Source organism: Brachyistius frenatus, unplaced genomic scaffold (genome assembly GCF_029030835.1).
Source record: "Brachyistius frenatus isolate BFR_SWC_R1_liver_20210118 unplaced genomic scaffold, ASM2903083v1 Contig_38, whole genome shotgun sequence".
In the NCBI taxonomy this organism is placed as follows: domain Eukaryota; kingdom Metazoa; phylum Chordata; class Actinopteri; family Embiotocidae; genus Brachyistius; species Brachyistius frenatus.
Window position 1 is genome coordinate 2,862,177 of NW_027210637.1, and position 27,347 is coordinate 2,889,523.

At 40.6% G+C, this 27,347-nt stretch overlaps 1 protein-coding gene across 2 annotated transcripts in view; it reads left to right on the forward strand.

Moving 5' to 3' along the window:
* utrn (utrophin) overlaps positions 1–27,347 on the forward strand; it is a 178,638-nt gene that overhangs the window by 99,516 nt on the left and 51,775 nt on the right. For both annotated transcript variants that reach the window (XM_069701803.1, XM_069701804.1), the window contains 7 exons: positions 806–978; positions 3,237–3,393; positions 13,446–13,575; positions 16,717–16,985; positions 17,947–18,093; positions 21,599–21,677; positions 23,013–23,073. In XM_069701803.1, coding sequence (XP_069557904.1) covers positions 806–978; positions 3,237–3,393; positions 13,446–13,575; positions 16,717–16,985; positions 17,947–18,093; positions 21,599–21,677; positions 23,013–23,073 — 1,016 coding nt within the window. The remainder of the gene's footprint in view (positions 1–805; positions 979–3,236; positions 3,394–13,445; positions 13,576–16,716; positions 16,986–17,946; positions 18,094–21,598; positions 21,678–23,012; positions 23,074–27,347) is intronic.

The window sequence follows — 27,347 nt, forward strand, 5'->3', positions numbered from 1 at the left end:
TGTGTTCCACTCATCTATGTGGTATTGGGAGTCTTTTCTTCATCTGCAGTTGAAATAGGTTGAACTGAGGAGAGTCCCAGTGGAGAGAGAGAGAGGAGAAAATAGAGCAGTTTTACACATCTAAAAATAAAACATTTGACAGGATCCTCAGCTTGCGTCAGCCCCTCTTGTGGTTCAATCCTCACACACAAATACTCACACGGAACCTTTGAGATGTGGTTGTGTAATAGAGCGACTGTGTTAAGAAGAGTCATATGCAGACACACGCATACATACAGACATACACGGTATTGAACGTAGTGGCCTCAGCTTTTTTTGGAATAGCACTACACTGCATTGGTTTCACACACTGTACCCCTGCATAAAATTAGCAGAGCTTGCTTTGGTGTAGACTTGCTATAACTTAATGTAGCATTAGTTCGAAAGGCAGACACTGCGAAGAGACTTTGCTCCTGCTTGGAGTGAGCTTTCCAAGTCAGTGAGAGGGTCGAAGTTAAAAAAAAAAAAAAAAAAAAGATTCCGGCGAAGTACCTCGAGGACATTTCATGAAAATATAAACTCCTCTGCCCTCTGGAAATGTTGTGTGCAGTATACCATGAACTCCCTCAAGACTAGTCTTTGGGACAACATCCAATGTTATCTTCGGTTCATGAATAATCAGCTGTGACAGCCAAGACAACTGTGACGTCCAATTTTGGGGTTTTATGGATGAGATGAACTTACTCTAATGCTGCCCTTCACTCTACATTCGCTCGAAACCTTAAATTTCCCTGAAGAAACTATTTTTCTTTGTCTGTATTTGTAGGACATCCAGGCTGAGATCGATGCCCACAATGACATCTACAAGAGTGTGGAAGGGAACAAATCGAAGATGGTCAAAGCACTGGGCAGCTCAGAGGAAGCCGTGTTCCTCCAAAACAGACTGGACGACATGAATCAACGCTGGAGCGACCTGAAGGCCAAATCGGCCAACATACGGTTAGTAAAACGCTCTAATACTCAGTAATTGAGTGCTGCTTTTCCTTTCTACGGTCTTCTGGGTCATGCGTCTTAGATAGCAGTTTTTTGCTCTTTTGCTGCTCTCAACTGTGGGCAGAATAAATATCTTGGCAGAAGGTCTCAGTCAGAGCAGTGGTTCAAGTAGATCTCTGCCTCTATACCAGTGCTGAAGTTAGTTTCCAAGAGATAATTCGATTGGTACATATCGGATAAGAAAACAAAACACCAAAACGTGGCGGCACATAAACCAATGCTGATTGTGTCCTGACAAATGGGTATTTTTCCTAATCAGGAAGTTTGCTTTGCCCCTCTGTGTGGTATTTTGGTGCCCAGCACAGAGCGAACAGTGCAGAGGTGGGAGGAGGGGGCAAACATGTGGGAGGTTCTTCTAAATGAGGCATAATAAAGCGAGTTGTTAGTTTTACTCCAACTCTCTCTGGTTCTACATCACTCAACTGCCACTTTGGAGATTTTGTCCACAAGAGAAAACTGAATATTTTAAGGGAATGTCCAAAATTAGAGGAATAATACCTCAAATTAAAAAAAGAAAACTATCTTTGTTTAATGTAGTAGAAAAAGGAATGTCAGAAAAGCAGTCTGCATTTATTTATATGCTAATATAAGTGATCTGCTTCCCACAGCTTCTTCACATTAAATGAACAGCTTTCACCTTCAGCTCATTTTAATGAATGTGCAGCTTTTGCTTCTGTCGTCATGGATGCAGAACTGTAGTGCTGTATGTTTGCGTTGTGCCACTCTTGCAGTTGCACTTTCCATACAACAACAACAACAACAACTTACTTTCCCTCTTTTGCCATCATACCTCTCTGTGATTGGTGCAGCTGTTTCAGAGCAGTGAGACCAGTGATGTGACTGACTCGGAGCATTCAGCCCATTTTTGCGATTTTGCCGCTGCACTTCAAGACTCCCTCATACTTAATGCTTTGTATGTTGTTGCGATTAGAAGAAGGCCCAAGGTTGCACTGAATCCATCCTGAAGCACCAAACAATCTGTGTAAAAGAAAAAAAAAGAAATTCCTAAAAAAGAAAAGACAAATTCTCCACCCTGCAAAAGTACATAAAGCACACAGAAATAAGCTTAGTCCCAAGGCCACAACACTTTGTTCTCTCAATAGCCTGTACTCTAAACTTAATATATCTCACTTTTTGTTGAATGGAACATTCACTACTTGTAGCACATAAAAATAAAAACCTAATACTATTCATGATAAAACATTACTCATGTCTTAGATTCAAGGAAAATCAAACATTTGGAAATATTCATATGAACTTTTGTGTTTGTTTCCTATTAGCTGTGCAGTAGCTCTGTGGAGCACAGGGATGAAATACAGCACCAAAAGGACCCGAGTGCCACCACAACGGCACATAAACTTCTGAGGACACAAGTAGTGCCGTGTCAGCCACAACCTTGACATAAATAAAGGAGATTGGCGATGGGTGGGGCTGTAGACAGTGAAGAAAGTGAAGGCAGAAGCGAAGATGACAGAGCCGGATGGAGATGTTCAAAAACAAAGTGGAATAGGGAGGATGGAGAGAAGCAGCACATGAGCATGACAAAGCTTCAAGGGGAAAGGGGGAAAGGTTAGAGAGGCTAAAGACAATCCGGGGGAAATAAAAAAAAAAAAGGTTTAGGGGAAGATTATACATTGAAAACGGTTGGTAATGAGGTCAGGCAGTGCAGACATAACAGACTGGTATTTTTGCACAGGAAGACAAGCAGGATAAAACCAGACAGTGAGAGATGCGTGTTTGTGTAGGAGGTGGGATGCTGTGTGTGATGAGTATATTCAGCCAATTATGCCTTAATTGTGGTACATATGTAATTAAGGCTAACTCAGCGAGTGGCAATGGGAGGTTTCTGTACTCAATGTTCAGATATATCATGTACAGAGGAGAGGAGAAAAACAAAAGAAGCAATGCCGTGGCACTTCAAGAGTAGGAGCTAAGAATACATGCAGTATAATAACTGTAGAAAATAGACAATCAAGAAAAATGACTTACAATACACACTTATAAATCAAGGAAAGGCACATCAACTGTTCAATCCTGTTTTAAACACTATAACGTAACACGTAACTCACAATGAGTGCATGTAAAAGCACAAATACACAAAGATGAATAAGTCCGTGTAGCGCAGAGTGTGACAGTAGAAAACCCAGAGGATTCTATCAAAAAGATATCGTATGATAACTTAAGTGGATGGTTCATGTTGGCAGAGCCCACCTGGAGGCGAGTGCTGAGCGCTGGTCTCGTCTGCTGGGCCTCCTGGAGGAGCTGTGGAAGTGGATCTGCATGAAGGATGAGGACTTGGCCAAGCAGATGCCCATCGGGGGAGACGTGCCCACCCTGCTGCAACAGCAGAACCACTGCACGGTACGTACGGTGGCCACAGGCATTGTTCCTGTAACACTGCAAGATTTATCGTCCCTCATTTTTAAAAAAAATTTTTTTTTTACATTTGAATGTTTCTCTTTAGTTTGTTTTAGCTTTTTTTTTTTTTTTTTTTAACCAGACTCACAACACTATACAATAGCTACCACGTTATCAAATGTAAAAGTATTAAAGGTCATACTTTACTGCCCTAATAAGTTATTTTTAAGCTTATTTTGCCTCATTAGTTCTTTAAAAAAGTTCCCTAGGTGTGTACAAACTTTCCAGCTTAAGTTAACTCTCCTGTTAAACTTTAGCTCCTGTTAGAGTTGAGAAGTTCATCATTTCTATTAATTAATGGAGTTTGATGAGCTCACTTGGTGCCAGCATTGTTCCACTCATCTTTATCCTGGGCACAGGCCTATTTAGGGTCTTTAAAGCAAAGGCAACTGCATGACTGAGAAGCTTCTTAAAAAGATCATGTAAATAACATGACCTGCCATGTTAAATTACACAAGATTTGTTGTTGGCATTTGATAGTGAAGCACGGGTTTTACTCAAAACATAACTGTGCCAAATCACAGCAGATACTATGATTTTTTTTTTTGGAGCAGTAGTAGTAATCACCCGAACATTACTTTGCGTGGTCAGCGGTGTGGTAACAGTACCTTTAGTGCTTTAAACTTGTATTGATGCAGAGGTAAAGACCAATATCAAAATACAATTTTACTTTACAATCAGCACCGTCGTTACAACCATTTCATTTTTAGAATTACTGTTATTTGTCACTTTTACACCACACTGAATCATCTATTCTAACAAGCAATCGATACCATTATCGTGCGGAGCCATTTACACCTTTGCCATCACGGCTATTTGTCATGTCATCTGCGTTCTCCACTGTATTATATATTGTAACTATTGGTTATTGTGATAGTGCATCGGAGTGTAATTGCTTTCAGATAAACGACTCACCCCATGGCTACTGTTTACTCCCAGTCTGCTAGCCGCCACTGCTGTTGACATCGCACTGCTTTTCTCTGCACCCCGTCCACCGCACTATTATTTTGTTCCCCAAAACGCCTTGAGAGTAAACACATGTGCAGTCATGCGTGGGCAAAGGATCACAGACACTCTGAGACAGAACACACTGTGGGATAACACACACACACACACACACACACACACACACACACACACACACACACACACACACACACACACACACACACACACACACACACACACACACACACTCTCTCACTCTCTCTTTTTATTACTTATGTGCAAGGGATGAAAGACACTTGCAAGACCTTAGGATAACAAAACACATTTGTATTTGCATGCTGACAGTACACTGTTTATCCTTGTACTGCATCTGCTTGTATTAGTTACATTCTGTAATGTAGTAATGTCATCTTATATTACATTACATTTTGGTATATAAAGCACTAATCAAGACTAATCATTCACCCAGAGACACAATATATTTCCACACAAGCTAAAATGAGATCTATACTCAGTTGTAAAGATGCAAATCAAATACATTTATATAATTAAAACACTGCACGTTGGGGATCCAGCAGGTCGAGGCCGTCGGCTCCCCGACGTACAGCACGTGAGAGTCCGCATGTTCCCGCTTGCAGTTTACATTTTTTTCTCGATCTCGTTCCTTATTCTTCTTTAAAAAAAAAAAAAAATTGGCTTCTTTTTGGCGACTTTAACATCTTCAAAAACTAATGAAAGTTGGTGCCTGATGCAAGTTTCATGAGGTTTGGAGCATCGTTTGACCTTAAACATCAACTTCCTGTGTCACGGCGAAACATCAAACTTAGCCACATATTCTGTATACTCTATATACAATATATTATATACTACACACTATACACTATATACAATATACTACACACTATATACAATATACTATATACAAAATTTACTTTTTTTTAATCACTTTTTGGAGATGTGAAATATGAAATATGAAAAAAAAAAAAAGTTAGGGTCAGGGTTAACCCTAACCGACAGTCTGGTTAACTCAACAGGTAAAAGATTCTACTTCACCAAGGTTGCTATTAATGGTTCAGATTCCACCTGTTGATGGTGATTCAGCTTTTAGTGAAGTTGAAAAGTCTTGTCATGACTTAAAAAAAAAACTTGTTATATTTTGAATGACGTGCTATAGCATGACTTTTGGGTCACTTTTTGGCCACCACGCCACGGGCACACCGATCGACGAAAATATATTATTTTGATAACTTTTAATTCCAAACATGTTAAAGAGTGCAGAGACTCAATTTCAAGTCGGTCTGACAAAATCTGTAGGAGTTCGTTAAAGTACAACATGTGTGAATCGCCAAAAATGGCAACTAAGTTCAAAATGGCAGACTTCCTGTTGAGTTGACGTAATGGTGTGTTGGAAATTTTTTGTACATCTCGGTGTGATACACATGTCCACCGAATCTCGTGCATGTAGGTAAATGTAGCCGCCGGGGCATCTGTGTAGGGGGCGCTAGCGAGCCATTTGGCCACAGCCACTCGAGACTCCACTAAAATATGAAATGTTTCGTCAGGAGAGATTTTTGTATCAACTTTCATGAGTTTTTTAATATGAAAAAGCCTCCAAAAATGCATTTAAACTTCCAGGATAAAAAGAATAATAATGTTACGAATAACTTTCGCACTTTTGGTGCTCGGGCCCTAGTAATACTTTGAAGCAGAATAAACTGGACTAAAAGGGGAAAAAACAAGAAAGAAAGAAAAGGACAGATAAAAAAAAATTTACATGAAAAAAAGTCTATAAAAATATAGCAATTCTAAACTTCATCTATAGCCAAAACAGAAAGAGGAAACTAGTTAGCATCAACATGAGAACACTGCGCCTTCTTTAAAGGAAACTATGAGGAAAGACGGATAGCTGAGTAGAGACCGAGTGGCCTCTTCTAGCAGCAGACAATCAATTTCTTGGCTGCAGTAATGCCTGCTAAATATAGTCTCTTGATGATTTAATAAAGAAGCATTATTCAAAAGTAGGACAGACTACTGAAAAGAATAGTTTTCTCTAAGATCCTTGTTATACTGTATCTACATAACACACTGTATATTGGCAAGAACATTTGAATATATTGATGCCAGTGAGCAAAAACTACAATCAGGTATGTGGTTTGTGAGGAAAGAAATGCACCAGGTATATATTATTGAAATATATGTATTGATCCTTGGGATTGTAGAAAGAAAGATATATATCCCTCTGTACTGTTTGCAAGTTAATAGCTGAAATTGATGACTCAGCATAGTAGTTTCAGTTCTGTCTGTTTTGGTCCTTGAGCCACTGTTCTGGTTCATCAAAATTTGTCCTGATATTGACATCGAAGCTCGCTCTGCGTTTTTACCCGCCACCTGACAGAGAGGAGAGACGAGCCTCGCCCCAGGAGCTCACATCAGCTCCATTACAGAAGGAATGGACCTGAGAGGACACTAACCGCAGAATACAATCTTCCCGCATCTCCACGTTGCACCCTCCTTTTCTCATTACCCTCTTTCAGCTCTTTTATCTCGTTTTCTGTCATTCTTCTCCATGGTGTCTCTCCAGCTGCTGGTCTTCTGCCTTTGTATCTCCTTTCTTGACATTCCCTTCTCATTCCGTCACACTTTGTACTCTCCCCCGTTCCCTCGTTCATCTCCAGGTCTTCGGCTTTGAGAATGCTGAAATTGGAAATAATGGAACAGGGGAGTTGAAAGTGAGAAAGGCTCACTTTTCATTCTGACTCTGTTATATTTTTCCCTTCACTTCCCTCTCCTCTGTATTCTTAATAGATTGGCCTGGAGGTCTGGCTGACCCTGGGAAGGATGAGGGGGCTGAGCAGAACAAAGAGCCGGGGCTTTGAACACGTCATGCTCCATTACTTGCTTACACTGATAGACACACACTTGCAAGCCCCCTGCACTCTATACACACACACACACACACACACACACACACACACACACACACACACACACACACACACACACACACACACACACACACACAGTCAGCAATACACACACCGACTACTCTGTCAGTGAGATGAGGGGAATGTGCATAGATATATGGAAATTGGTGTCTATGTGGTAGGAGGGCTTATAAGAGCTAAGTGGAAAAACCTGTCTTTTTTTCCCTTCCTTTTATTTTGGGAGACTTGGAAAGATAAAAAAAAAAAAAAAAAGGGGAAGGCTAAGCCACTTAGCCCAGCAGAGAGCAACGGATATTGCTGTTATTAAAGAATCAGAGGGAAGGAAAAATATGAGAGCAGTGGTCCGAACAGTCAGAGAAGAAAGTGATGGACAGGAAGTGGCAAACAGAAACCAAATTAGACGAGGAGAAAAAGGGGGAAAGAGGATGGAGAAAGATTTACAGTATGTGTGGAAAAAGGAGGTTAATGTAGGTAGAAAACGGATAAATATGAAGAATTTTCATCTATTTTCAGGATATTCAGTTTTATAACTCAACTGTTGAATTCTGCTTGAAAGAAGACGTTTTCTTGGAAAATAAAACGTGAAAATCTTAGTTGAATGACTGCTTGTTCCGTCCTCTGTGTATTAATCAGTGTCTGTGCTTTTGTCTTCATAAATGGCCATAGTAGCATTTATTAATTGGACATTCAATTATCCAGTAAAAGCTCTTTGTCAGCATCAAGCTGATTAAACTCATCAGTCTCGTCTATTACATTAATTGTGTTTATATCAGGCAGTGGGAACAAAGGACCGAAGGCTGGAGGGCATTTTTAAAGACTCTTATCTTTCAGCAACAGTTGGCTCCTCGTCTGCATCGTTAGGACAAACCCGTCTTGTTTTTTGTTTTTTCAAAAGCTCCTTCAAATGTCTCCGTGAATGAATACAAACAGGTGGGATTCACTTTAAATTTAGTTAACCTGCTTTTCTTTGTATTCTCAATATGTTTAAATAGCTTGGAATTATCCAGTCTAAAGCGAAGAGGGTCTAATAATCAGCTTCAGTAGCCATCTTAATCATTGTGCCTGGATGATGGATTAGTCCCATTTGCACCTGAACAGACAGGACGTAAAGGAGAATGAAATGGATTAAAATGCTGAGCTGGATGTTACCTTCAGGTCTCTTTGGAAAGGAAGGACTTTTAATTGTTTTTGTCTGCTTCATTTGCATGATATTGTTAAACTTCTGACTGTTGCCCTTCTGGCTGAGCAGTTTTTTTTTTTTTTTTTTTGTCCTGTTCAATCGAGGACATTACAAACAAATACAACTTCAGTGTTCACCATAGTGGAAATATGTGAGTACGACTTTTTACAGCGGCTCCAATGACTCTGTGTAATGTGAAAGGGGCCATCTGTAGTGACGAACCACAAAGAGCTACCGTCAGACTTCCTCCATCAACTCATCATTTTGAATTTCGGGCCCACAACTTCAGCGTTTTGGTTCCCTCGCACAGATTTCAACAGTCACTTTCACCACTTGTTCAGCACCAAACTGCAAACAGACAAAGCCACTGGAACAATTAGCTGGTGAACAAAGTGGAGCAATTAGGAGCTAAAGAGACAAATATTTCCCTCGGGAAGTAATTGAGACCAAAAAAAAACAAAGCAAAGAGGAGAGTGAATATTTGACTTGCATTCATGAGCACTACACCAAATGAATGCTGATGTTGCTCTGTAAGGGCTGGTAACTCGGCAACGGTTTGCTTTGCTAAATTCACGATATCTCCTTCAACGAGGATAATGTCCGTTTTTTTGTTTCGTGTTTTTTTTTTCTCTCTGATACCTCCTCCAAAACAAACAAACAAAACAAATTTGATTGACCAGATCATGAATAAAATCATGTGTAAGACCATCAACATGATAACTCATGAAACAACAACATCACTAAAGACATGAATGAATAACCGTGTGGTAAGTAGTATTGATCAATGATGACAAACATGACAAAATGTTAAAAAAAAAAATTCCATTTTAAAGAAAGATGGACTGAAAGACTTTTTGAAAATCTTCTTTTTTGCCAGATACATCAGAAAACACTCGTCAAACGTTCTCTAAAAGAAAACAGTCAGTAAATATACATACTCAATACATTTTTTATTTGTATTTATTGCCTGCGGGTGTTTTATTTATTTAAAAATGCCCATAGCTGGAAGCAGCGGTTTAGGAGGGCATGTCAGAATTTTTTTTTTTTTTTTACATTCGACCACCACCGTGTAACGAGCTTTCAGCTATTCTACGATAACAGTGGACGTTAGGTGCAATGACATTTTCGGGCTGAATCACTGAGGCTCCTTTATGAGCTGTACAACCATGTGCAGTTGGTTGGTCATTTGGCAGAAGTTCAAACGTTCAGCTCCTCTAAAAGTACTTCTATTTATATTTTTTTGCGAGAGAAAAGTAAGAAGTCATCAGTGTCTTGTAATTTCTTTTGGATGCGAGTGAGCCCTCTTGAGAAGACTCTTTGAACTCCTGTCAGGTGCGCCTCTGATGTTGAGAGGTGCTGCGTTGTAGTGGTCCTGTTGGGAGGCTTATTTTTTTTTTCTTGAAAAAGATGAGGGCTGATATTGCAGAGAAGCTGAGATGGCAGGGCTTTGAGAGCAGGAAGAGGGATGTTTGGCAGAGCTCTGAAAGTAGTTGTGATGTTATCTTATTGGCGCCACAGCACCGGACACATAGTGATAAGAGTTTGCTGCGCCACACACACACACACACACACACACACACACACACACACACACACACACACACACACACACACACACACACACACACCATACAGACCTGGCTGGACACAAACACTCACACACAGATAATCACTCATACAGAAATGCACACATACAGCCAAGGTCACCGTCACTCTTGGCTACAAGAAAGATGCCATGAGTATTGTGAGACTGACAATAGTCCATTTTTTTCTCTGGGCTTCAGAAATCACAGAAGCTTCGGCCATATTCTGATGTGCCAGGGTTAAAAACTATTAAAAAAGAAGAGCAAAGTAAAGACCTCCCTGTTTTATCTCAGACACAGACGGCTATGTCTTATCAGTCAAAGGCCAGATGGGATTTGCCAGCCTTTCTCTTAACCTGAAAGCTGCACGTGTGTTTGATATTTACCTCTCATGCTTCCTGTGAGAAGTGTGTCCCTGTGTGACACTCTGATAACGTGCACATGTTGAGGCTTTGCTAAAAAAGATTGTTGGGTAAAGGTCTTTGGTGTTGTCGTCTGTTGGAACTGCAGGGTGGCTGGATGACAGACTGTGTCTCAGAGGGAATTACTCAGCGCTACTGGTGTGGCAGATATTACAATCTTCTGCTGAGGCGCGTGTCTCATCATAATTATGATGTTTGTAGCAACTGCACTGTCAAAACTAGGTCTGTGTGATTTGATTATTCATATGACTATATATATCATAATATTGATCGAGAGTGAGCTTCAGAGTTCATACCTGACCCCAGCTGACAAAACGTTCTCAACTCAAGCTCCATTTAGTAGCTGTTCAGCAGCTTTAAATCAAGGTCACATGATCTTGAGCACCCATGTTGGCTTAAAATGACCTTCAGAGTCTAATCCTGGTATTAATGCACAACAAATGATGAATATGGTTTCCTAAACCAGCATAATCACAATATGGCAAATGAAAAATCACATAATATAGTCCAATTTGTGTTTAGAAATGTATTTTACAAACAAAAATCGATTGTGTGGTTCCAGTTTGGACTGTTAGTCAGACAAAACAAGGAATTTAAAAACACGAGGCATGAGTTTTTCCTTTTGACATTTCGTTCCCCAAACAATTAAGCCATTACTCTAAAATCTTCATTAATTATGAATGACTTTGGTTGTTATTTTGCAGCCCTGAATGATATGTAATTATCACCCAAGCCTGAAGCAAACGTTCAGAAAGTTTGTCTTCTGTATATGATGAAAATAATAAATACAAATCACATCACATCTCTCACTCTTCATCGTTAAGTAACTAACAACGCTGCAGCACCACTTTATCTTTTTATAGAGTTGCCAGTTTGCATGTTTTGAAGTTAGTTTCTGCTACATCTGGCTGTCATCAGACTTCCCTTATTCATTCAACCAGCAGCGTCTCTTCCAGCAGGATGTTGTTTGTGCTCACCCTGAGCCGCTCGCTGTGATTTACAGGAAAGAATCTGTTGTGACGTTACAAAACTGATATCAGAATATTTTACTCGCTAAACTCTTTCCAATATGCAAAGAATATTGTGAGTAAACAACCTTTTCACACTCAATTCAATCCCTTCTAAAGCCTAATTTAAACCAGCAAAAAAATCTGCAAGTGCAAAACAAAAAAAACAAAAAAAGGAAAACTGAGAGGTTGGTTTCTACTGGGAGTCGTCCTCACAGCTTAGCTCTGCACCCTCCTTTTTCTTATCGCTGCTCACACCCCTTTCCCTCTTCCTCAGTCACCTCTCATTTCGTTTCTATCTCTCAAGGTCCCCTCTCTGAGCTACCTGCCTATTATGTTTCCTCCGTGTGAGCTCGGAGGAAATCATTGGAACGGAGCAAACCATTTATTAGCAGGGATGATCTAATTTGTGTTGAGCAGGATGCGCCATTTCAGCGTGAGGGTACATTTGTCCGCAGGAGGCTGTGTAAAATTGTCATTGGATTGGTTCAAACTTAACTTTAACAGGAACTTACTCCCTGAAATGACGTTTTTTTTCCTTCTCGTTTTACACCAGAACAAAAAGTTGTGTGTACATCTCAAGGCCTTGCTGTTTCTCTTCAAATAGTTGTGGATATGTAATTGTTCTGAGCCCAGCATCTTGTCATCTTGCGTGTACACATTTTTGGCATCTAATTTTTGCGGCACGCGTCTGATTGATAAGTCTGATAAGTGTGAGTGAATCGTCCCATCTAATCAACTTGCTTCGCAGCGTCTTAAACTACACAGCCTCTTCACAAAGCAATCACACACTCTGATAGGCAATGAAGTCCCACGGGGTCACGCGTATATTAAAACAGGAATAATTATACTGTTACATGGCATGTTCACTCCCTCTTTCGTAGTTTTATCGTCTGCTGTGTGCCGTGGCGAGGCTGACTACTTGACACAAGGTTGAAAGCGGTCATGAAATTGCTATGTGAACTTTTAGTATCTGCTTTTCTGCAGTGTGTGTGTGCGCATGTGAATGACCATATTTTTTTCTGTCTTATGTGTGTGTGGTAATTTCTTTATCACAGTGTGAGCTGCTCTGTAAGAGGATGAGCAGGATATGGGGTATTACTAGCCGGCTCCACAATGATAATTCCTGCAGGGTTATGGCGCCAAGCGACTCGCTTTCGGCCGTTCATCGCTCAGCTAATTTCACACAGACCCGGAGGAAATGCCCGGTTTGACCCTGTACGCTCGCCTTCAGTCGCTGCTCTGTTCTCCGAGCTTCTCACTGCCGCCAGCACTCCCAACATAGCTGATCTCTCGCTGCCTCTGTGCTGCCTCTCTGCTTTTTCCTCTTAATAGGCAAAGACCGGGCAGGCAAAACGGTTTTGTTACGCAGCAGTCACCTAATTAGCCGTTGAGAGCGTTGTTTATCTCGCCCATAAGCTGAATATAAACATCTGCTCTTGTTCTTTGGTGGTACATGTGCATGCATGTGTGTGAGTGAGAGTTAATCACAAGTGCCTGTTTTGTAATACAATGAACACCAGAGCTGATTTTAGCCAAACTGGTTGATAGTAGATATTTCTGGGCGGGGGGTAATCTGGATACACCGCTCGGTTTCAAACATATCGGGTTCATTCTGAGTTCACAGACTCAGACAAGATGAGGAGACAAGAGCGAAATATGCACATACCTGCAGAGGAAATGCGTTAATTATTCCTTTCTTAAGTTCTCTGTTAAAAAAATATACTCTACTTAAAACATGCACTCTCTTTCTCATTTAGAAATAGTGCTGTGGCTTCAGTCGTTTGTATTGCACATTTACAGTCTTTTCAGTTAAGATCATTAAAAAGTAACAAGGTGATTCATTTTTGATAATATTAAACATTTTAATGCAAATCAAAGCCCCTCATGGCTCTGTGTTTCTCCTGCAGGCACTTTGCTCAGAACTGAAGGAACGTGAGCACCTTGTAATAAGTACCTTGGACCAGGCCAGGATGTTTCTCGCCGACCAACCCATTGAGGGTCCAGGAGAGCCTCGCAAGAACCTGCAGCCAAAGACTGGTCTGTTCCAATTAAATTATATTAAAAACCATCTGTGAATGAATGTAAAATCATTAAGTTCTGGAACCTGATTTTGAAATGATAAGCGTTGCTTAAACTGTCATCACAGTACCACTCAGTCCTTCAGACACTTTTCATGCATTTTTTTGCCTCCTAATTCACTCATTTCTATGAAGTTCAGAGCTCCTAATAAGCCTCAGGCAGTCTGATCTTGTACAGTAAGTCTCTCGGTATCATTACTTGGATGATATATACATCCTATACTTTATATTAGACACTCACTAGTTTAGAGTCTCTAGTTAGCCTAGTGCATATATTTTAACTCATCATAATCATTTAGTTTAATCACTGACAGTATGCTGTGCTACTGTAATTTACACATCCATAAGGTACAACTAATTCTATTGTGGGATTTCATAGTTCACTGCAGAAGTTATAGTACAATTATATAATGACCGAATTTCACATTCTGAAGTTATAGTAAACTGTATAAAAACAATATTGCTCTAATATGAGAAATGGGGAAGGAATAGGCAGTGATTTTAAAGACTGCCCTTGACATGTCAAAAAGTCATAATTTAAAAAGCTTAAAATTGTAGGATTTATTGGCAGAAATGGAATATAATATTCATAATTCTGTTTTTATTAGTGTAAAATCACCTGAAACTAAGAATCATTGGGTTTTCGTTGCCTTCGAATGAGCCCTTAATATGTACCCAGGGGTTGATCCTCTTCCACGGAGAGTTCCATGTTGCACCGCCATATTAATCAGAACAGATAAAACCAACACTGTCTCTATAAAAGCCTTTCACAAGTTTTACGGTCACCGTAGATTCTCCTCCAAATTTGGAAAGGAAGGGTGAAGCGAAGGATGTTCAGTTGGTTTTAATCTGCAGCCTTCACTGCTAGATCTCACAAAATTCCACACACTGCTCCTTTAAAGGGATATTTTTTTTTTCCTGTATTTTTCAAACAAGGTGAATGAGTTACTTATCTGTAATCAGTGTAATACTTGCAGTAGATTGGGGTCAACAAGCCCCTAGTTTGGAGAAGCTGTACTGGCACAAACTAAGCTATACTACTGTGGACCAGGTCAGCAGTCGTATGTACTTTAGCCACCTAAATAAGTTTATATCTCTTTATGTGTGTACTTTATTTAGAATATTTTCACTGCTTTATGTTGCCGTTAGACAGTCCTTTCTGAGGTGGAAGTGCTGCATCGTATCATTCTCTACAAAGCCACAGGACATCCCTGAAAAAAACTGTAATTTTACCTCGCAGAACACGGGAGTTTCTGGTCTGCTGCTTCGATAAGTTAATTTGTTTGTATTGTTGTGTGACTTTTTTCTTTTGTTGGATGCAAACAAATGTGCAGTGGAGTAGAAAGTACAGTATTTGAGGGAATGTACTGAGTTACTTTCCACTCGTGGTTGCATTTACAGTTTCAGCGTTTTACACCCCTCAGTCCCCAGAATGGTTTTTTTTAGCCTCCTTTTATCCAGCCTCAAGCAGCAGGGAAGGTTTTCCATTTAAAACACTTTAATTCACAGCAGGCCTGTGTGATTGTCTTCAAACCAAATGTGAGGACTTTGTTGGCCCAGTTTTGCGGTTAAGTGCCCTTGAAACACTATTCACTAAAATCTGAATCGATGGAAATACAAACATGTAACTGAGCCGTCGAGAATAAAACAGGCAGCGGCTCATTCAGCATTCCCTCTCTGTTTCTGCTGGATGCTGCAGGGAAGTATCAGTTAAGTCAGCACATTTCCCTTCAAACTAAAAACCCTACTGTGTAAATAATTAAACCTACCCAAGGGGCTGTGTAGGGGTGTGGCGAGACTTCAGAGCGTAGACCGATAGGCTCGTTGCTTGTGATCTTTGATGCAGATATCAAAGCGTCATCTCATTGTATAAATAGATAAAAAAAGCTTAGCGTGATACTGTGATAAAGTCTGAACAACTTCAACTATCTCACAATATTGGCCCTATTATTTTAGTTTTTTCCAATGCAACTAACTAACTAATCTTCATCGCAAAAGGCCGACACCATCATGCTGTGTCAGCATGCGGCGCTAACTGCAGTACACGTCTTGCAGCACAAGTCAGACTTGTGTGATTGCAGAGGTGCAACAGGTGAAGATGGTAATTCAGTTCCTTCCCTGGAGATGAGACCTTAGAACCCAGAAAAGCTGCTCATCTTTCTTTACTGTTAAAATGGGTATTTGGGGAGCAGTTTTCTCTTCTGCCCGCTCTTTTATTTCCTCCCCAACTACATCCTCCTGTGTGTCGCAATTAAGCTCCTCTCACCTTTCCTGCCTGTCTAATTCCCTCGACCCTCTGTCCCTTTCAGCCTTTATTCTTTCGGTCACTCTCATCATGCTCTGACTGCCTTCACTTCCATCCTTACTGTAATTTTTTGTCTTTTCCTACTTTACATTACTTTATGTCCTTCAATTCTCCCTCCTCGTTTTGGGTTTTAGCCATTTGCCTGAACTTGAATCAAACAAAGAACATTCAAATATTGGAGAGTAATGTGGATGAAGAGGCTTTAGAAGTATTTATTCAGTACCTTAATGTTACAAATAACATTTACAGACAAAGACATTATCAAATTATGTAAAAGAGACATGACAGACAAAATGATAAAACTTGGGTTAAAGATTTTCTTTTAAATCATAACTGTACTTTATTATCTTAAGGAAGGTGTGATCTTAATAAAACAAAACGGAGTTACACACATTAGAGCCCCTGTACCTTATGAAAACTGACCAGTGGGATATTTTGGAAAATGAGGATTAGAGCACTTTCTGGTTATGAATGGTTTCAGATATGAAATGATTTGTATTATATAAGGCTACACTTTTAGAAACAATATCATGATGTTGAAGAAGCTTGGGGTTTTGAAATATAGAGGCAGCTAAAGCATTTAAATGCAATAGCAATACATTTCTAACATTTAAGGAGGAACAAAATGTTAGTAGTCATTCTTAAAATATATCCTTGTCATTACCATCTTGTGAGAAGTTAACTAAAGATATATTAAAGAATAATAAAAGGCCATGAAAACTGTCTCTGACAATGCAATAACTTACTTTTTTCTTGTCCTCCCCTCCCTCCCTCCCTCCCTTCCTCTTCCACCAGACCTCACCCCAGAGGAGAAGGCCCGTGTGTTGGCCCGGGCTATCCGCAAGCAGACTGGCGACGTGATGGACCGATGGGAGCGTCTGAAAGGACACGTGGGTGGCTGGCAGAGTCAAGTGGAGCGAGCCTTGGAACGACTCCAGGAGCTGCAGAGCTCCATGGACCAGCTTGACCTGCGGCTGACACGGGCCGAGGAGGCCAAAGCTACATGGCAGCCTGTGGGCGATCTGCTGATCGACTCTCTTCAGGACCACATCAATAAGATCGTGGTGAGTCAGAGAAAAAGCAGTGTGGTGTGTATTTCTAACGCAGCACAGAAATTAAGACATCAAGTCAGGAGATTGAAGATGTTAGTAATTTGATCAAGTAAAAGAATCAGCCAAAACTGTGCAGCCATGAAATAAGTGTGTCCAATATTGTGAGTGAGCTTTGGCTCAACTTACAATTTCCATGCTTTTCTCTCTTTTTAAAAAATAATAATTTTGGTACAAAATGCTACTTCATCTGATGTACTCGGCTTGATGATTCTGTCACGCTTGTTTGCAAATGCTACTCATCATTTGTGAGGATGTCTTTTTCCAAGGAAACTTGCCCAAGAAACAAGCAACACATTCAGTGAACGAGCAGAAAAATTACAATATTTTTAATGAACAGTATGCAACAAATGAAGAGACGATGGAGGAGAGACGGAAGACGGAGGAAAGAGACAGTGGCACCGAAAATAGTCAAGTCATGATTCACCTGGTTGCTTGAGCACGCATTAATTTCACTGTCTGTTACACCTCAGATCTTAATGATTGTTTCCACCGTGATACGGACTGTCTGGCCAATTATATTGTCTTAATATCCACGTCACTCAGGGACCCACTTAAGATAAAACGCTCTATTGATAGATTATACTGCAACCACGGAAACACTTGTCTCCAAAACGGGACACTCGCACAGTATAGCATGTGCATTAATTTGATGTGGACAGCCAGTGTGGAGACTTTAAATGCAAATTATTTCAAAACAAAATTCAATTTACAAACTGATTTATCTCCAATTAGAGATTATGAGGTCAAACAAGAGAAAGATAAACAGCAATTAGGACAAAACAGAAGATAAGCAACATTCTGTGACAGAAACTATTACTCTTCGTCACGTTTAAAAAAAACTTTATTGGACTTACCTTATAAATGTAATACAATTACATGATCATGTCTCACACTGCAACAACTTTGCGTCCAGGCCATCAGAGAGGAGATCGCCCCGTTACGTCAGGACGTTCGGATCGTCAATGAGCTCTCTGCGGAGCTGACGCCGCTGGACATCCAGCTGTCGTCCACCGCCTCCAGACAGCTGGACCAGCTCAACATGAGGTGGAAGCTTCTACAGGTAATTTAAATCCTGGGGAAGATGTGGTTTTTCACACACTGTATTGTCTTCCTATTTTGTCCACACTTGCCTAAAATAAATCTGTCTTCAGGGCGTCTTGATCCTCTTTCTGCCTGTTGTCCCACTGCCTGCCTGCGTTTTTATCTCTTCTGTCTGCCTGTTTCTCCATCCCACTCAGTTTCTCTCACAGCTTTGTCAGCCAAACACCGGGGACTGAGAGCCGTCCCTCTACCTGTGTATCCGTTTTGTTTGAGCGCAGCTCTGAGTTCAGTGCGACACTTTGTCACTACACATCAACGGGCACTATTCTCACAGCACAGCAGTCACATTCTTGGCTCTCTATGCGCTTGATACTCTTGGTCTGATCCGCTGAGGGACTCTCAGAGTGGAGCATGTCTCAACCCTTGAGGGAAAGTTGTGGAGATGTCTCTTTTGCAAGTCGTCACCAGATCAGAGAAGTGGAGAGTGGAATCCTCTCTGTTCAGTTTGTATGAGCGCGAGCGCTTGACTTGTCGTTCAGTTGCTCCTCACTTGTTTTGTTCCAGGTTTTAACAGTGTGTCCTCGTCGTTGTATTGATTTTGGCACATGATATTGAATTAGTCTTAGTCTTTTGAAGAAAATGTTATTCCTTTTAGTCAAATTTTAGTCCTTTTATTTTGATTAGTTTTAAACAACAAAACAAGGAACGTTTTCCGTTTTTATTTTTCATGTCTTCTAGGCATTTTGATGGTATGTCAATCGGCATCTTTGTGATCGGTTACCCTGGTTACAGGTGTGTTTCTCGTCTATCGCAAAGTTAAATTTATCATTGCCCATTTAGGGAAAACCACTTTCTCACTCACTGTCCGACCCACTTACCCAGCAATAGCATTAGCAGCTACCTGTTCTTTCAACTAAAGCGCTACAAGTCCTTCAGAAGAGGATTCACTTATTTTCCTCTCAACTAACATACTGTGACAACATACACAAGAAACAGTGCGTCATTGAGGATAAGTTAAGTTTTTGACTTTTAAGCTATTGGTTTTGTTTTCCGTTTCATCTCTGAGTTATAAAAAGGAGGCAAGAATAATCTGACGAAACCCTGTGAAAATCAGACGGGCTCTATAGAATCTGCAGGCGGGTTTAGCCACAGATTAGTTGAGAGAAATGTTCTAAGAAAGTCTTTTTCTCATTAATGACTGACTCGTGAGTTATTGAGATCCTTGACAAGTCTGGCCAGCGATGCCTGTTGTGTCCAGTGGTCGGAGGACTGAATGCAGGTCAGACCTCCCAGCTGTGATGGCAGCAGTTTGAAGGACAGCAGGCAGTCTCTGAGGCGCTGTGACTTCAAAGACACTGTGATGGAAGCTTTTTTCTTTTCTTTTCTTTTTTTTTTTTAATACAAATGATTTGAAATTTTCTTTATATGCAGCCATGCAGCATTGTTGCTGTAGATAAATTAGGAGGAATGTGGGCTGAAAAAAAGGCACATTAGCAGACAATAGCAGGAAAAAGGATTTATGCGTTGCAAAAAGGAAATCTTGGAAAGAAACGGAAAGTCATCCCTTTTTCAGTGTGACACTGCTACAGAGCGAAACTGGGGTAGCTGGGCTAATTTGCAGCCCTTACCGTACTGACACCCACTAAGAGTCTTTTTGCCTGGAGAGTGACCATAACTCAGACACTGAGGCAGAGGAGGGCAGAGTTTTATTGGACTGCACATTTTGTCTCTCTGTTTTCCGCTGTCCTTATTTCTTTCAATGTGCGGGAAGGTGGCAGCATCGGTAATAAGCCGGGTCTGACTGTGTAGTCTGAGGTTTTCATATGCAGACAGGTACCATGCTGAGGGACAGTGAGCGCATAATCGCCATTAGTGGCCAAAAAATGATTGAGCTATTTGCCTTTCTGTGAATGCTTCCAGGACCCCTGTGTGGACATCTGTGATCTGCCTGCCATAATGTCTGCGGTACCTCTGTGTATGTGCGAGTCTAAGTGTTACAGACAATACTGTCCTGCTAGTTAGTCTGATGAGGCAAAGCAACCCCACAGCCACAGACAGCAGGACACGGGCACACTGCCCCAGAGGTCGATACAGCTTTCAGGGTGAATGTTTGTGTGATTGATAACTCAAACCTGCGACACACTGCATGCAAATGTGAACAGAAATTTTCATAGGCCAGCTAACCTTTTTGTATTCAGCTTCCTGATATTAATAATGGTGATAATTAATAATAATTGGATTTGAGCTGCAACTAATGATTATTTATCATTATTAATTAATCTGTGGATTATTTTCCTGATTAATCAATTTTAATCTATGAAATGTCAGTAAATGGTGAAAAATGTTCACCAGTGGCTCCCCAAACCCCAAAGTGCCTTCCTAAAATCTCTTGTTTTGTCCCGACCAACAGTTCACAAACAAAATATATCCAGTTTATGATCATGGAGTACCAAAGAAACCAGGAAATATTCACATTTAAGAGGCTGAAATCTGATTTCAGCATATTTTATTTAACAACAAACTCAGAATGATTATTCAATTATCAAAGAAGTTAGCAATTCATTTTCTGCCACTTATCTGATCAAATATTTACATCTCCACCCATGTCCATTGTTTCTGCCCCTCTTGAAACACTGCAGCAGTCGAGGATTGAGTTCGGTGTGTGTGTGTGTGTGTGTGTGTGTGTGTGTGTGTGTGTGTGTGTGTGTGTGTGTGTGTGTGTGTGTGTGTGTGTGTGTGTGTGTGTGTGTGTGCCCGGACTCTGCTGCATTTACCACTCTGCTTGATTACACTTCTTATCTGAGCACCACATGCAATGTATCCCCTGCATTCTCAATTTAACATGTTCAATTCCATTTTATTTCATTGGACAGATCATATTTACTTCATCTTTGTCATCATTTTAACATCCGGAGGTTAGGGATACAGTACATGGCAGTCAGTCACAAGACATATGGATGATGTGTTAATCTATTCCAGTAACAATACAGCTGTCTATACCAGACGTTTGATCTGTGAGCTGATGCATGTTGGCCCACTTCAAGTCTGTTTTTAGTTACTTCTCATAGTAATTTTAAAACATTTGAGCGTACAGTTATATTATAGCTGACTGCATTCAGTGTTGATACTGATACTGACTGCCGCTGCTCACATACTGCTCACTAGTGTACATGTAAGTGCACCCAAAAAGCTGCAGTGTGAGTGCATAATAAAGACAATGTTGGGAAAAATTCACATTATTTCAACAACTTGAAACAAATTTTAAACTATTCTATTGTATAATTTCTAATCTAATTTCTACCATTTATGTTACCTCTAAATTGATCTAGGATATGATTTTGTATATCTCTGTTGGAAAAAAGTTTCCATGGTTGGAGTTTTACACACTATCCACTTCTAACTTAGTTGCTCTGATATTGAGTTCATCCCAACCATGACGGCGAGTCCAGCCACTGTAAAGTTGTGTAACTGTGAGCTCCTTCCAGCTGACCGTTCTCTTTCCTGTGTGTGTGCTCATCATACAGGTGGCAGTGGAGGACAGACTGAAACTCCTTCAGGAAGCTCACCGAGACTTTGGCCCTTCTTCCCAACATTTCCTCTCCAGTGAGTACCCAGTCTCTAAGGGAATTAGAAATTCCAGGTCATTTGGTCTGTTTCCACTCCACTCCACTTTTCTTACACTTTGTTTTTTTTCTTTTTTCGCGTGCCATCCTTTCAACCTTTCAACTTTAGCCATATGCTTCTCAGTCACGCGTGCTCGGAGAACATGTGCCAATGCATGCACGCAGTTTGCAGATGAGGCACTTTACTCTTGAATAATGCACAGCTTAATTACAGCTCTCCACTGACTCCCTCCTCTTTTTCTCTCTTTAGAGTGGTCATTAGTAGAACAGAGCGAGTTAGAGACAAAGCTGGAGAGAAAAAGACACATGCAGAAGCGTGAACATTAAACAAGGCAGCCTGTGTCTTGCTGCCTGTGTGTGTCTCTCTCATAATTTTCTGTAATCATACGGCCATTAGTGCTCATCCAGCTCCACCTGATATATTTTGCTGGCTGTCAGGCACACAGACAAAATGGACGGTGTGTGATTCAGAGCAGGTGGTAGGCTCGGCGGCCCTGCTGTGTCACCACTATTGACATAGTGAATTTACTAAGTAAGCGCCACTGAGAGTGCAGCAACTGCTCCAGACAAAACATCACTCTGTTTCTGCTTTCATCTCCCTGGCACTATGACACTGTCTACTCCATCACACATTCTCTCTCATTACACTAGTAGCTTAATATTCCCTCCGGGATCAATAAAGTACTGCGTTCTTATCTTGCCCTATCCATCTCGTATATATCTTCCAATCTCGCTTAATCTCTTTCTCTTACTGTCTTTTCATCTCTATCTGAGTGTAGAGCCGTGTCAAGGAGGAGGGAAAGTGGGAGGGCGATAAATCAAGCAACATTTCTGCTTTTTATTGCTCTTGAGAGCTTCTCCAGTATATTGGCTGGTTTTAACTGTATCCGCTTGTCATTTTCAAGATTTCCCGACCCGTCTGCATTCATTGCCCTCTTTTGTGCCCACAAAGATTAGTGTAAATCTCTGCATGTGGCACCTTTTTTCTCCACATTTTTTCCATTTTTTCCCCTCTGCATGCCTGATTGTCTCCCTCCTCCATCCTTCTGCCGATAAAACAATATCCATTTACTTTATTTTCCACCAATTTCATGCTTTGTAAGAGGCTTCCTTGCATAGTTACGCTACGTTATTCTGGAAGTGTTAGATGTTTGAATTATTTCAAGTCAAGCTCCAAACACTAAATAGATTACTATAACCGTATGGTAAAACTGTGCAGTTTTTATTAAGATGGTGTCTTGATTTTAACCGCCTGACTCTTTGTCTCTCTCACCATCTCTCTGTTCTCTCTATCTTTGTCTCTCACTGCCCGCAGCGTCTGTACAGCTCCCCTGGCAACGTGCAGTTTCTCAGAATAAGGTTCCTTATTACATCAAGTAAGTGGTGACGAAAATGGGCTGATTGCCATCATTGTGCCCGTATGAATTGTATGCGTGTGTCTGTATGTGTCAGGGCGGACCATTCAGGGTGTTGTCTCTAAAAAAAATTCTGCTTTCAAAAAATGACCTCCTTCATGTAGTATTTACAGTATGTTTACACCACTCATGTTGATGGTTTCCAATTTTTTTTTTTTACATATAGCCATGTAATACAATGCATTTTCTGTTTGTGACCCCTTTGTCTCAGTATGACTGTCTGAGTTGTTTATACTTGAACTGAAGAGGGATTTTCCTGTTGAGGACAATCTACAGCAATGAATCAACCAAATTTTGTGTAATCGATTTTTAATTTTATTTCCAGCAACCGCACTCAAACAGAGAACAGAAGTTCACTTCTAAATTGTGAAACTTTGTAACATGTTCCCCAAAGGTCTTCTTTCTTGAATATGCCTCATACAGTAAATCATGTATGGGCCATGACCTCCAAGTCATGCGGGTTAAGACAATCAGACGACACCAAGATGGACTTTAAAGTCACACTGTACTGTCATAGGGTCTATTGCGAGTTTCAGATTTCCTAAATGCTATATTCTCCTTGAGGCAGATCCAAATGGCACAGATGGATCAGAATTAATTTTTTTTATTTTGTATTTTGAAAATGTTCATAGCTGACTTATAAACAGCCCATTATCTCAAACACTGTCTGGTGGGGAATATAAGTATTTAATACAAACATTTTACATTAGAGCTCTGACTTCTAGTGACCTGTTATATATCTTTCATGAATAATCATCAATCATGATTGTTTAATGGATATTTTCTGTGCACGGACAGAATTGACTTTTCCTCCAATTAGGAGCTTCTTTCTGTTGCTTTGCTTGTGTCTGTAGATTAACATTCTGGCTGTTTCGCCTCCACATTTGTCATTCACTTCAACAGTAGCACCTCCTTTTGAATAGATATTACCCGGCTGAATCCCAGGACAGCCTCTCACAAGCTTCTTACTGTGACTATAATGACTTTAGCTTGACGTTTTGCTTCCCACTCTAATTTTTGCCAAATCGGGCCAAATAGTGGGTTTTTGTTGAAACAGAAGATCTGTGCTGGTGGCAACCAAGACAGCTTCCCTACTGCTCAGGAAATGTCAGTTGTGAAAGTGTGAAGGACCTCATTATCCAGAAACATGTAAGCGTATGTCAGTAAATTGCTGCCTAACAAAACCTGAATTCACCCTTATTTTTGGCCAATGGTTAGAAAAATCTTTGGGTAGCAGTTTCAGCTATCATTTGTAAGGTCTGCTGTTTTTGCTTCTCTCCCTCATTTCTGTTCGACTACTTTATCTGTTGTTATTTAGGATAATAGAATGGGTGTCTTTTAAGGGCTGTCCCCTTAAATCACACTGTGCCCACAGTCAAAATGTCATTGTCTCCATTAATATTGTCAAAAAGCTTCAGCTATAAAGATTTACAGTTCGAGTCCTGTCTCAGTGACGAGTTAAATGTTTCCAAAAAAACATTTTACAAAGCATTGACATTTATGTTCAATATGGTCACATTTTTGAACTTGTAGAGACTTTAAACTTGCTTGAGATTGAGAACTTATCATATTGGTGTGCAGCTGGGACTCTATGGAAGTGCATATAAATAGTTTAACAAAAGCCAGTGGAATAACAATATGTAATACAAAAACAAATAAGATACAATAAAATAGATTTTTTTTTTTTTAAATGCCGGAATAGAAATTAATGTCAATGATAGAATTTTTTTTTTTTTTTTTTTAAATAGAACCAAATTGTTTGAAAAAACCCCACAAAGAAACACAACAGATGTGTTCCAAATGGTACACTAACAAATAGTCCTCCTACGTGTGAGGACTTTTACTTGTGTAGTACTTGAATTTCGTCAAGGTTGTGTTGTCTCAAACCGCACACTGCTCTTCAGTAATTACCGGAAATATCCGTAGCATGTAAACGCGTCACCAGCCACCATATCTGCCGACTTTACTGACTTCACCCAGAAATGAACGTGTTTTGTGTCCTTTATTTAACACACTGATGACGTCTGTCCAACAGCAGTATGGTGGTACTTAGTGAAAAATAAACACTTTTTTGAAGGATTCTGCAAAAGCTGTAGCTTCCTCAAATACTTTAATTTGAAAGTTGTTTATGTCTGTGGCACCTCCTTTTTTGCTACGTACCCAAAATGGTGACTGTTTTTGGTGAACGGTGTCCAGTGTTTCACCCTCAATTTTTGGACCATTTTGATAGATCATACTGGTACATGTAGTGCACTGCATGTTTTCATACTTGTCTGTGTGAATACACAAAATAGTAAGTGTCAGTACATAATACACCATTTAGAACACAGCAAATTTACAATGTTCCAACTTTTGACCTTCAGTTGTTTTTTTGCAGTCAAATAGAAAGTTATTCTTTCAATTTTAAAGATTTCATCATCAATCAAACGATCAGGAGAAAACTAGTATTTAGACGGCGAAAGAAGCGACGGGACACCTGCGCTGTGTTTTGGGTTGCAGCTAAGAAAGAGAAAAGGATCTGAGATGAAAGCCAGACAGCCAACGACTCGGAGGACAGGCTCACAACTTTAGAGTCAACAGCAGCCTGTGACCACAGATGTGACCAGCCAATGAACCTGCATTCGCCCACTCACACAAACAAAACACGTGTTCACGAGGCCATATGCACAGAACAATACGCACAAATACATTCAGAGACACAAATAGTAACGCACACCCTCGTGCTGGCAAGAAAATGCTTACACGCACCGAAAGATGCAAATGAACACTGAGCTCAAGCTCGCCAACCAAATACACACAAAGACCAATTGTGAGCACTCACCATATGTTGTGCCTATCCCTCTGGGTTTTCTGGACCGTGTTTTCTCTTTCCAAAGCAGCTCTCGTTTTAACCCTAAATTGCCTCAAAAAACGGGCAATAAAACAACAAAAAATCAGTTGTTCCTCAGTGTGTGTGTGTGTGTGTGTGTGTGTGTGTGTGTGTGTGTGTGTGTGTGTGTGTGTGTGTGTGTACATGTGTATGCCGACTCGCACATACTCACGGAAACCCACTTAATTTTCTGTTTGAACTGAACTCTAAATCCATCTCCAGGACTAATCATAGGTCGCTTTCAGCGCTGTGACATCCTCGGGACACCCGCGTCAAGTCTTTGACACATTCATTTCCCCCAAACTCCTCCTCGTCTCCTCTTCCATCTCCCCTCTCTCACTCTGCCTCCTTTTCTTCAAGCTTACAAAGGGCCCCTGATTAAAACCGCGCCTTGTCCACCCCCTGTGGTGAAGAGTCCCATTTACATACTTGAGGGGGGAGGAGGGAATGAATCAAATAGCTTCACGCGAGTTCAATGAATACTGCCTCATGCTGGCAGTTTCATATGTTCTCACCCATTCTGACACTTTAAGGTGGTGGGAGCAGACTAATGCAGCTCGTGGGCTTTTCTAAGAAGAAATGTAGCTAGATGACATCTCTTCAGAGATTATAAGGACTCTTCCTACATTTCAAGGCTTCTCTGGTTATATCGGTTATATTATATTGTGTGGTGACACCTTGCAGAAGAGGCAGCCATTCTAGTCCCTAAACATAAGCTATTTAAACTGTAATTCAGCTGCAGAATGCTGCTATCGTAGGAAAGGAGGGGGTTAACTTTTTTGAAAGCTAAAAAAGAAGACGCAGAGGTGAAGCAGTGAAAGCCAGAGAGAGACAGAAGATGTCAGGTGGTGAATGCAGGCACTTATCACCTGTCACAGACACTTGGTGATAAGCCTGCCAGGCTGCTGTCAGTGGGAAAAAATAAAATCGTTCCGTTGCTTACTCAGACATTTCCCCTAATTCTGCCTCTTTGGATATCCAGATACGGTAGTAATCATTCATCTGCAGACTAGTGATTATTCATGGCGGTCTCGGAGCGTTTGACAGTGACAAACTCCCACCAGAAACGCAAGTTTTGTGCAGAAGTGTTTGGCCCGTCTGCCACCAGTGGCTTGTAGGGGATCGTCCTAGTCCACGTCGTGATTGCAGATACATCCCAGAAGAATTTAGTCCTTTTAACTTTCTATTCTTTTATTTCCCAGAGGCAATTTATAATATTTTGTGTTTTTGCAGGGTAGAGGGAAAGAGCAGTGGGATATTGTGCTTAATTGAGGAGAAGCAGGGAAGAATAAAGTAATTAGCCGAACCACTTTAACCTTCAATGAGACTCCAAGCAGCTGCAAATGGCAACGCTGGACAGAAAACG